Source organism: Melanerpes formicivorus, unplaced genomic scaffold, assembly GCF_026170545.1.
Source record: "Melanerpes formicivorus ecotype bairdi unplaced genomic scaffold, bMelFor1.0.p_v2 SCAF_8, whole genome shotgun sequence".
NCBI lineage: Eukaryota > Metazoa > Chordata > Aves > Piciformes > Picidae > Melanerpes > Melanerpes formicivorus.
Window position 1 is genome coordinate 11,766,165 of NW_027142360.1, and position 11,874 is coordinate 11,778,038.

Consider the following 11,874-nt stretch of genomic DNA (forward strand, 5'->3'; position numbering starts at 1 on the left):
TCCAAATATTAGGAGATAGTGTGTAAGCATCTATAGTCTTCTGTCATTAACTCAAAAAAAGTGTGCGAGTCACTTATGCCTGGGAGTGAACAGTCTGCTTACTAACAGAGATTTTAGTTTCAGTATTAACTTCTACATCTGCTACAAAACTTACATTCTTAAAAAAACAACCAGTCAGGTATTAAAATATCATACAAAAGTGTCTGCATATAGCTATTCATCTTATAAGGTTATTTAGCCCTCCTGCTCATTTTGTGGTAGGATCTAGTAAAAAGAGACCTCTCCCTGTTTGTCTGATCTCTTAAAAGGAGTTTACAAACATTCCAAGGAAACCAAAAGGATAATATCACCATGCCAATGGCTTCTCTAATTCTACAATTGCAACTTAAGATGACTTTTATTTTCCTATGCCTAATAGGCATGGACAGTAATGCATCATCATCTTGCTTTATCATTTTCTTTTATATAATCTCAACCATCTCCCTTCAACCTTTCTTTGTAGGGTGTGTCTACAAGATTTTTACTGTTTAGGTGCATCTCCATCTTGGGCCTCTCCAATTTTTTTAGCTTTTTCTTATGCACATCTTATGTACAACTGAACACCACAACTCTACTCAGAGACTATCTGGTCTTAAAACAGGAGTCATGGCCCAACTGTTTTTTTTAAATCAGTAAGCATAGTGACATCCAGTCATAAATCAACCCCCCATATATTCCATTTCCATATTGGATTAACTTTTTTAAATATTAAAAGCCCTTTTTAAGGTAAACTGAGAATTTATTGACTGAAGGTGAAGTTCTTAGCAGATAGTTATGCTGAAATTCCTTAATTTTTATTGTTGAGGAGTTACTGAGGGTGATGACTCACAAAAGGAGTAAAGGTTGCTGAAACTATTAGACTGAAGCAAGGATCACTGAATATATCTGTTTATTCTACAGAAACTATGCCAGGTTATCTGTATCTTTTGTTTTGGGACAAGGAAATTAATGATTTTGTGAAATACTAGACCTTGTGGCTTTTTCTGACTTACACATGGGACAGATAGTCTCACTCTTTTTAATCCCCCCTTTCCCATCCCCCCTTTTCTCTCTGCCTAGAAACCTTTAATATTATCTTGTAGTTTCTCTTTTACCTCCAATTTGCCCTTTCTTCTACAAAGAGGAGATTCACATCAAATATTATGTCAAATATTATGCACTGCATGATAGGTGAGAATGGAAGATACGAGGACAGAGAAGGAAATGTGTTTAGGTAATGGTTCTAACTCTCCCCATATGGAGCCAATGCTGCTTCACGAACTAGGCAGAAGCTGAGCTATTTAATTTAATGCCAATAAGCTATTCTTGAGTAATCTAAAATATTAAGAAAGTATTGGCTCCTCTGTATACATATATTTATTATATATCTGTTCTCAAACTAAACTGTTTACTAATCTGGACTATGCTGAAACATTGCTATTGAGCTGCATGTTGACATCCAAGTCTGAGGGTTGCTCCCTCTGATAGGTTCATGCCAGTTATGAGCTCTGTCACAAACTCTGCAGAAAACAAGTATTTATCTAAGCATTCAAGCCATGAACAAAACAAACAAACAAAAATTAGTCAAAATAACAATTGAATATATGATTAGAGAAATCAGAAACACCATTGCATCCCAAGGACTGCACTGCTGAAACTCTTTAACGCTAAAAAAAGTTGCAATAGGATGATTGGAAATTGTAACAAACACTCTACCTGTCCTCCTGAAACTAAAGCAGTATGTTCTCCTGTGGTTTAGGATACTTAATTTCCTAACCTCTTTCACCACAATCCCAGCTCCTACTCATGTCATTCATAACCCCATGGGATTGCTGGACTTCTAGCAATCTCCAACTCTCTGTCCCGGTGAGCAGCAGCACGGCCTCTGCCTGCTTTGAGCTACTGATGTTCTGCCTGACTGGGACAGATAAAAATATGACTTGTCACAGCCCTTGTCAGAATTAAGGTTAGCACATTTTGTAATTTTCTACCCTATGCCAATTCTCACAAAACCAACAGGACTGCAAAAAAGCCCGTATGTACCCCAGCTGAATTTAGCCACTGGGCTCAGAACTGACTGGCAGGGGGAAAATACTAAGTGATCTCAGTTGTAAAAATCTCATTTTCTATACATCAGGCTTAAAGAGCAGACAAGCAAGCAAGCAAGCCAACCTTGAAACACCTTCTACATGCTATTATTTGTGGTAACAAAGTGGATACACTATGAGTGTGATATATTTATTTCTCTTTGTTGTGTTTCATTTCCTCACCTGGTTTGACTGGTAAGATGAGAAACTATAGGGAGTTCTTGGTGCAAAATCATTTTCAGTAATTCCCATGTTATAGACACGCTCTGGAACACTGGCTGCACGGTGCAAACTGCCTGTAAACACAGACTAATGTTAATAATGTGATACTGGAATGAAGGACAATTTACAGTACTAGGGAAATGTCCCAGTCTGCACTGCCATTAATATATGCAAGCTGAAAATCAGAAAGGGAAATTATCAAAGTATGTTTGCATTCAAAACATAGCTAAGCAAAGCTTTCTGAGGATACAAACCTTTTTCTTTTTCAGTTTGATTTTTATTTTACTTAAGATGTATTTTTAACTTTCAGAAGTCTTGCTGTTCATGCAGCCATTTAATGAAAAATGTTTTAACAAAGCAAGATGATACTTTAAACATTCCAGATGATTCAGTACTGAGAGATGGGATGCTTGAACTGCTACTAAGAACACTTATTTTGTACTGTAACCACTTTGAATATGTATATATGGTTTACCTTTGAGGCCCACTACAACATGCACAGTACACAAGAAATAAAATCTTGCAGCTGTAGATTGTAGATGAGAAACATGGGTTGATGTATATACTTCTGCAACTGTGCACCCCAGAGATGCAGTTTTCACCGTGTATCACTGTAAACAAATAGCATATACTGACTACAGACTGTTTATTTCACAGCTGTCTTCCTCAGCTCTTGGTGTTTCTTCTCCCTCAGGTGCTAATTTAATGATAGTATATTGCAGAAAGTAATGCTTTACTAATCTTCTCAGTGCTTCACCCAAAGACAACATGGAGTCCATGGAAAAATTCTATAGATTATGGCAGCATGTGGCACGTGATGCTGTAAAGTAGGGCTGTTGAATGACACTTCAAAGCCGTACCTGAGAGGTTTACCAATCCTACAAATAATATCAAAGATCCAGAGTGAAAGCTGCTCTGATTCTTTTTTCCATGGCCCAGCTTTGAAAATAGAACAGTGCACTCTGATTATTTCACTAAAAGTGCATTCTTCTTTTAATTAAAAAGTAATCAACCAACCAAAACCTTCACCTTGTTTCTTTTTCACTAACAAAATGCATTTTCCAAGAAAAAAAGGCTTCTATTAATAATAATTTTTTAAAGCAACAGATGCTGAAAATTATTATTCATGAAGCTCCTGTGTGGCTATGAGAGTCTGCATATAGGAATATAAATAACACAGACAGGTTTAAAAGGGTGAAACGGAAGCACAATATACCTCAAACCAGTCATAATCAAGGACAGTGTGTACTGCTGATGTTTAGGCTGAACAAATGAAAATAGTCAATAAGGAAGTTAATTTGCCATGAATTTTCAAGGCAGCAGATTATTACCTACAATAGTACAGTAAAGAAATCTAAAGAACCAATCACATAAGTTGGTCAAACTGCCAAAGTTTACATTTCCAGAACCAGTCCAAGGGAACTCAGGTGTCAAAAAGACACAGGAAAGTGCCTATTGGGATTTTTGAAAGCACCTGGTGTATGTGTGTCAACCATCTGAGGCTTTCAACTCATGCAGTTAGACTTGAGACTTCATTAGGTGCACATGGGTACCCTAAGGAACTTCAGTACACATGTATCTTTGATCCTCAGTGTTTTTAGCTAGCAAAGGACATAAAAGACTCATGTAACAAGAATAATTTATGAATGATTCTCACTAGCACATCGCTACCTGGGTAAGTCCAAATTTATGTGTCTAGTATAATACAATATAAAAGCCAACTGCCATGATTTGAGGCCTAATTAAATCATACTCTGCAGTTATTTTGTTTATTTAATAATAGTTTCTTTTTTCTTTTTTTCTGTTTGCCCACATGGGACAGATTTAAACATGTTATTAAGTAAGTTGTTAAGGCACATTCATGGTAACTTTGCGTCACGAGAGTGGAATGATACAGCTTGGTCAAACTCATGATTTGGATTGCAGTAATTACTCTGTGACATTATGAGGCTACCACATCCCAAGAGTTACCCAAGTGCATGAGAAAGCAGTAAGAGGAAACTTGTTTTATACTGAGAAAAATTCTTGCCAATATACACCAACATCCAAACCCTACAAATTTATACAATGGAGACAATCTGACAGGGTTGGGGCAATTCAGTCTGGAGAGGAGAAGGCTCCAAGGAGACCTTATTGTGGCCTTCCAATTTCTTAAGGGGGCCTAGAAGAAAGCTGGGGAGGGACTTTTAAGGATGTCAGCTAGTGATATGACTAAGGGGAATGGAGAAAAAACAGACGTGGGTAGATTCAGATTGGATGTTAGGAAGAAGTTCTTCCTAAATTCTTTTTACTATGTACTGTTTGCTTGTGCCAAAACCCAGTGTGTTAAAGGAAAAAGTGGTAGCTGAAATGCTGTGTCTTTCCATTAGTTATGAGATATAAAACCTGCAGTCTGATCAGAACTTGCCTCTGACAGTGAGGTTCCATTCAGTTTACTTTTACCATACTCCAAAAACTTACATGTCTTTCCCATCTCTCAGATTTGCTCAGTATTACTTATATTCAGAAATAACTAGATAGTCCTTATACACTCAGTGCACTGGTTTAGAAAAAAAAAGGAAAGGAAAAAAAAGCATTTTTTTTGGGGTGTGGGTGGGTGTGCATTGCTTTTAATATATTAAAGTTAGGATTAATATTTCCTACCTGTGAGGCTCGGTGTTTCCAGTCTCACAAAAAATCTCAGAAAATATGCACACTATTCAGTTACTCATGCATAGGAAAAAAAAACCCAACCAAACTATTTGAGAGGCCATAGGATACTGCAGTTGATTTCCAGCAGCCAGTCAAGAAAAGGGAGGGTTTCTTATAGGCTCTGTGTCATGTCTGTCAACCCATGAGGATATTTTGGAAAACTCAGGCATCTCAGACAGCAGCAGACACCCATGTGTGGGCAACTGAGTGGAACTGTTTATCACAGTCTCCCCTCTTCCCCATCAGTATGAACTAAAGCAGCTCAGGAATGCTTTGGATGTGGTTGGTGCAGGAGGAAAACTAAGCCTCTTTGTTCTTCTCCATGCCTGAGATAAAAGCTGTACAAAAATCACCTGATATTGCAACAGTAATAACTAAACTTTGAGACCTGAAAAAAATTATTCACTATCAGGAGGGAGACTTTATGGTAAAAATTGTGCAAGGTCCAACATCTCCAAAGGCTTTGCCCCTGCCCCGCCAGCAATCACAGCCTGTGGCTGCGGACAGATTAGTCTCCTGTTTGCCTGGATTTCAAAACCAAGAATGACAAGAGGCATCTCTAAGATATACAATATACAAAAAAAGACAGTTGTCCTCCATTAAGGAGTTAGGCATATCAAATTCCACTTAAACCATATCGTGTTAACTTTTAGTTGTGAGTCTTTTTCAGTGCTTTTGTATTTAAACAGTTACCATGAAAGCCAATCTTTGGCTTCAAACCTCCCACTGCAAGGAATCAATGTAGCTGTGTCTTGTACACAAAAAGTCTCTTAAGGACTGCAATATTTTGATGCATCTTAAGTCTCACCTGCTGAGTATTCACTGCCCACTCCTGCCTCAAGCAGGTGGGTGACAGTCTCAGAGACACGTGTTACTGGATCATGATGGACTGACATGGTGACATTTCAGAAAGGCATACCCAAAACTTCACTGAATCACTTCACCTAGAGATCAAAGGGCTTTCTTTTTGATCGCACTCCTTCATCACTCTGCCAGTACTTGCGTGGTCCCAGAGGAGATTTTGTAACATTTTTTCCTTTGTGCTGGTCAGTACATTTACACAAGTGCTTAAATTTAAGATTTCTTCTGTCTCAGGAAGCAGATGTGAGGTACTGAATGAAACCAACTATTGGGAAGTCATAACCAAGGAATGCATGATAGGCATTTGATTCACACTATATACGTTTACAATATATATAGATACAAATATACACGGAGTGCATTCCAGTTCCACTTATTTTTTCCAAGACAACTATCCCCAAATCTATTTAGTCTGTTAATATATTCCAGAGTAGTCAAGATTAATTAGGAGGACGGGAACTTTGTCTTCATAGTGTTTAATGCATGGATTAGAGACATCATCTCCCATTCATGACACTGTATCATCTATTAACTATTGCTTCAAAAGCTTTACCTAGCCTCTCTGTTAGGAGAAAGAGAAATTATATTACTCCAAAAGCGTTCAGGAACCTTATTGAAAGCACAACAGCCAAGCTAAGGACTTGCATGTGTAGCTGCACACTGTGCAGCTGTGTGTACCTGTTTACATGATTTGTGTACATAACTTTTTTGAGCAGAGTAAATCAGAGTCTGTTTTGTATGCATTTTTTGCCGTGAGGCATTTTTCAGATAGAAGCCAGGTGGAATGCAAGGAAACATTCCTCTGCCTGACAAGATAGATGAGTGAAGTATAGCTATAAATGTAAAGAAGCTCACAGCTTTCTGCAAATTAAGGGCAAGAGCTTCTTTAACGACAACGGAGCAACAGGGTATATAGCCTGCAAGTCAGTCATATCTCCCAACTTAAAAACAGGATTAAAGCCTTCATGGTAAGGGTTGCTTTTTTTTAAAAATAAAAAATATTGGCTTTGAAAACATCTCTTTGCCACTAAGTGAAGACTACACCCCTCGAGCAGCTGGCATTTAACCTTCAGCACCTGACAAAATCACGCTGTGCCCCCGATGCTAAAGTCAAACCCTGGTTGGGGTGAAAGGCAGGACTGAGCAGACCTTTCTGACGGATCTGGCCTTCTGGCTACAGGATCTTAGCAGAAAGGACTGATTGACGTCAGTTTGCATCTCACACATCAAAGAACACGGTAAATAATGCCTGGCAGCATTATCATTCCATGCTTCCCATGCACACCTTTCCTAGAGTTACTTTGCCCAGTCTATTAGTATGCTTTTTCTCTCTTATTTTGAGGTGATGTAAGAAAAAGCAATCCCAATGGGTCCTCCCATTCTTCTTCCAAACTGGGCCCATGGCTAATATTAAGGTATTAAAATAAGCACAATAAAGAGTTGCTGGATTGGACTAATTTCAGCTTGATCCACCCCTCAGGCAGCGGTGACCCGGTAGCAGCCCTCGACACTCACCTAAGCTACAGTGGTTGGGAAGGAGAAACTTGTGACTCACTGGGGGGGGGGGGGGGGGGAGAAGGGAGGAAAAAAAAGAATAAAAGAAAAGAAGAGGCGACAGAGCCACAATTTCCTGTCAAACTCGGTAAAGGTCAGTGACCCGTACCGCGGCTGTCCGAGCAGCCTGAACCTCCTGGGGCCGGGAAGCCGTGGAGACGGTGGCCTCTGCTGGAGGCCAGCTCCGGTCCCTACCCTGGCGCACCGGCACGGAGACCCTTCCGGCGCTCCCGCCGCCGCCACCGAAACCGCCACGGACAGCCGCAAGACAGCACGGAGGGGCGCAGGGCCGGGGCGGGGACTCACCGTTGTGCAGCGAGCCCCGGCTCTTCCTGGCCAGCGTCTGCTGGACCTGCTGTTGGATCCGCAGCGCCTTCTCCTCCCCGGCCCGGCCGCCCGAAAGCTTAAGCCTGGCCTCAGAGGGCAGCGCCAGGCTGGAGCTGTCCAGCTCCCCCAGAATCTGCTGGCCCAGCACAGTGCGGATGTAGCTCTGCTCGGCGGTGAGACCGTGGCCGGCCATGGGCACAGGCGGGCGCGGCTCTGTTCCGCGCCGGTAACCTGTTGAGCCGCAGCCTCGCCAGCGCCGGGACTCAGCCGCCGAAGGACGGCCGGGCCGGGCCGGGCCGCGCCCAGCGCCGCCTCAGTCTCTGCCCCGCCTGCCGTACAGGTGCCAGGCACGGCCCGCGCCTCTGTCCTGCTCGGCCCGCCGCGGCCGCCCGGGGCAGGGCCCGGAGGAGCAGCCCACTCCCCTCCCTTTCCCCTGTCCCCTCCCGCTCTTCCCGTTCCCTCCCCTTCCCCGCCCGCTGAAGTAAAGGGTCCGGCGTCGCTGCTTGGGCTGTGTGGGTCCGGATCAGTCCGGTCAAGCCATCGGCAGTAAGGCGCGGTCGCTGCCGGCGCCGCCTCAGGCCTCCGCCCGTCTCTGTCCTCTCCGTGCTCCAGCGGGGCCCTGCCCGTAGGCAGCTCGCTGCGCTGCGCTGCGCAGCCGGGGGGCAGTTATGTCGCCTTGTCCCGCACCCGCCGGGGACCTTGGGGCACACGTACCGCCTGCGGGAACAAACGCAGGCGTTTTAAACATGCACTGACCTCCTACATCGTCACTTACAGGTCCTTTGCATTACTTTCTGTGTTTTAGATAGTTTTAGATTTTACATACAGCTGCTTGCACGTATGAAATTTTTCAACCTACAATAATGCGAAGCTGCTTTAATACAGTGGTTCCTGCTGCGAACAGCGAAGTTTCAGGAGGGTTCGCGTTACGGCGCTGCAGGGCTGCTGGTTTGGGAGGTGTGCCTGCTCTGTGGGTTGTTTTTTTAAGGCTGACGGGTGGATACGCAGAGAGATGACTTGGAGCCGCCTTTCTTTCCATTCCGTTGTAAAGAGGTGGTGAGGAAATTGTGCAATTAAAGGTTGAAAAAAAACCCCGACTCACTCTGTCTCAGCGAAGATTTGTGCCTGCCTGCGCAGTGACGAGCGATTTCTCTACACACCGCAAGACAGAGTGAGCCGGAGGAAGGCTAAAGTTCTTTCTCACACTATCTGAGGCTACAGCTTGGAGTTGTTACTTAAACTCTCAGTCACGGTGGATTGAAAGGAGGAGGGAAAAGGGAACGGTCAATATCCTGGAGAAAGGAAAGTGGAATCTTTTAGAAAAAAAAAAGTTGATCCAGAGTTGCACGATTTAATAAACATAAGAAATTAGGACACCTTCTTTATTGTCCGGAAATTTAGGACTGGGAGGAGGAACTGGCTCCATGCTGAGAAGTCTAGAATCCTTTTGCCCTGATTCACTCTTACCCATTTTTTTTCTTCAAGAGGAGGAGGGAGCTCTGGGCTTTCTCATCACTTGGTCTGGCTAATGTCATCCCCATTTGTTCTAATGTGACATCTCACCAGAGAGGTCATGCTAATGATAAGTGAGAATAATTTCACTGAGTAAGAGAAATTGAGTGGCACACCTCCTTATAAAAGCAGAAAAGTTGGATATAAGCTGTGGGGGTACCATCGGGGAAAGAGGAACAGCCATTTGTGGAGAGGAAGTATCTGGAAGAACTATGGTGAACAGGGAAAAGAATGTAACAGAAACAGGGGAAGAATTAAAAAAAAGAAATGGGCAGGGTAAGGCAGAAAAAGCAATGGGGAAGACACATCACAGTTAAGAAGGAATGCAAACTATGTTCAAAACCCTTTTGCTGACATACAGACAGTCACAAAAGCATTTCCAGTAAACAATAGCTACTACAGTCTCTGCAAGTAAGAGTAAGGACTACTGAGGAGATTAGAAAATAGCTGAAAAAATGTGAAACATTTCCTCCTCTCCTTTTCTCTGCACTCTTCTCCATTCCAAACTCTATCACGAACATGAATTCAGGATAGTTTTTGTTGCTGAAACTGATTCGGTTTCACACATAAAATACATCTGAAATGGATTCAGGATTTAGAAAATACTCTTGCAGTGTGTGTCCTCAGATATAGTTTTACAAGCTTTTGGCACACTGGCATTACCTCCATTGGAAAAAATGTTAAATTTAATTAAACTTATTTTGCAAGTAAATACATTTATTTGTGCTTGTGACCTCCATGGCAAAAGAAATGGCAGTTTGCTCTGGGCTTTAAAAGCTTAAATGAGATTTCTGAGGTAGATTTCTTTCCTTGTAACTAGGAATGCTGACTAGGAGGGTTGGGGGCAGGGGGAATGGGAAGGGAGGGGAGGAGGGGAGAGAGAAAGAATTTTGCCTGCACAGCAATCCAGAAGATGCTTAGCCAGGATCTGAAATAGAAATGAATTAAGAATTTTCTTATCTGAAGAAAGTAAGACAATATCATGTAACAGATTGCTCCATCAATAGCAATTCCTTGAAGTTGATTTATGTTGGATTAACACCTCTTCTGGACTGAACTGCAAAAAAAAGCCCACCCGAGTCTTTTGAGAGGGAAATACTTTACCTGTGCCATTTGCAGATTGAAAGCAGCATAACTGTGATTATCCCTGAATGGATGACAATGGATAAACCTATTAAATCTATTAAAAAATAGATTTAATTATGATTTGTATAGTGATTAAGGGATGTGAAATCGCATACAGTTTGCTTGCTGTCCAGTGGAATCAAGCAGATCAGAAAAACAGATATTTCTTCTTATGAATTAGTTTTTATTCTGACCAGGTGTGCTTGGCCTAAACCATGCAGCTTTTCTCCACCAGAAGTTCACCATAAATAATATTTATGTTAAAGGTGTCGTAGTTAGTCTTTTCACTCTTCTTTCCCTTCCTACCACCCTTCTTTCTGGGTTAGGATTGATGGAACAAGCTGGATTTGTACCCTGGAAAGAGATTATTTTCAACAACAGGAACCTTAGAGGAAACAGTTATAAGTGTGGAAGTATTCCCTTTAAATGTGAAACAGATTGACAAAGGCTGCGTCTTAAATATGCGTAACTTTATTCCTGTGTACATCTCTAGGATGGAAAATGAAGTGCCATTCACTCAGTTTTGGGGGTTTTGTTTTCGTTGGGGGTTATTGTGTGTTGTGGGGTTTTGTTTTGTTGGTTGAGGTTTTTGGTTTTGTTTATCTTTTTTCCTTTTAAATCTCATGGTTGAAGGTGTGCTATGACAGTGCAGGTTATTCAGGAATAGCTGGACTGTTTCGCCATCTGTCCTTTTCCTTCTGGGTTCATTTTAGTAACCCTGCTGAAGGCAAGGGACTCAAACCACTCCTGCTCGCGTTCCTGTGTGGCCTGACCTAGGCAATCCGGCTTTGGCCGGGGGTTGGGGGTGGGGTGGGTGAGGGGGTTGGACTACACCCTTCCAACCCTTACCATTCTACGAGTCTATGATTCTTCGCTGTCGGGTGACGACCCCTACGAGGTGCGAGAGGCCACACTGCCACCGCGTGTTCCCTTGTTGGAACGGCACGACCAAGCCTGCTCCCTATCGCTGCTCCTTAGGAAGGTAAAACTCGGTAGCCAGGAAGGAGTTAACTCCATGTTTAACAGTATGAGATCGGTATTTTATTTCTTACAGGAGAGAGAACTGAAGTTCAGTTCATCTTTTGCACCAGGCACTTGTGCTGTCTTACAGTAGCCTATCCACATTTTAAATCCCAATATCATTTTTTTGGAGGTGGAGAAACAGTTCATCTGTTTTGCCCTGTAGGGTAATACAAAGTAAAAAAAAAAATTATCAGAGCTACCTAGGGGGAAAGTGCTACTTTTGCAGTGGTTGCTTGACAGAGATGTGAGAATAAAAGCAGTAAGACTCTCTACCTGACCCAGACAGAACTCAAGGGATCAGCAAATTGTCTGATGAAAGAGAACACATACACACAAGATGGCCATAATCCCCTTTGGAACATCACAAACCTTTGTTCACTTTGATGAGGTGGGTGTACATCTGCTGATTTTGTAAATTCAGGCCATAGCCTAAGAGCTGACTAAATGTCTTGAC

The 11,874-nt window shown here is 42.3% G+C and overlaps 2 protein-coding genes across 2 annotated transcripts in view; both read right to left on the minus strand.

Annotated features, from left to right (window-relative positions):
- PKP2 (plakophilin 2) overlaps positions 1–8,070 on the minus strand; it is a 38,396-nt gene extending 30,326 nt beyond the window's left edge. Inside the window, exons 1-2 of the mRNA XM_068142159.1 lie at positions 7,740–8,070; positions 2,289–2,401 (exon numbers count right to left, since the gene is read on the minus strand). Coding sequence (XP_067998260.1) covers positions 2,289–2,401; positions 7,740–7,953 — 327 coding nt within the window. The 5' untranslated portion in view covers positions 7,954–8,070. The remainder of the gene's footprint in view (positions 1–2,288; positions 2,402–7,739) is intronic.
- LOC137442771 (putative HTLV-1-related endogenous sequence) lies at positions 8,024–8,799 on the minus strand. Its single transcript, XM_068141744.1, has 2 exons — positions 8,663–8,799; positions 8,024–8,477 (listed from the first exon to the last, which is right to left on the minus strand). Exons 1-2 carry the CDS (start codon positions 8,797–8,799, stop codon positions 8,024–8,026), a joined length of 591 nt encoding a protein of 196 aa, XP_067997845.1.
- Positions 8,800–11,874: the final 3,075 nt, after the last annotated feature.

Coding starts and splice junctions, on each gene's coding strand:
- LOC137442771 (XM_068141744.1), bottom strand. CDS start 8,799: ATGGAAAGAAAGGCGGCTCCAAGTCATCTCTCTGCGTATCCACCCGTC. Junction 8,478..8,662: donor AACCCTCCTGAAACTTCGCT/GTTCGCAGCAGG, acceptor TTGTTCCCGCAG/GCGGTACGTGTGCCCCAAGG.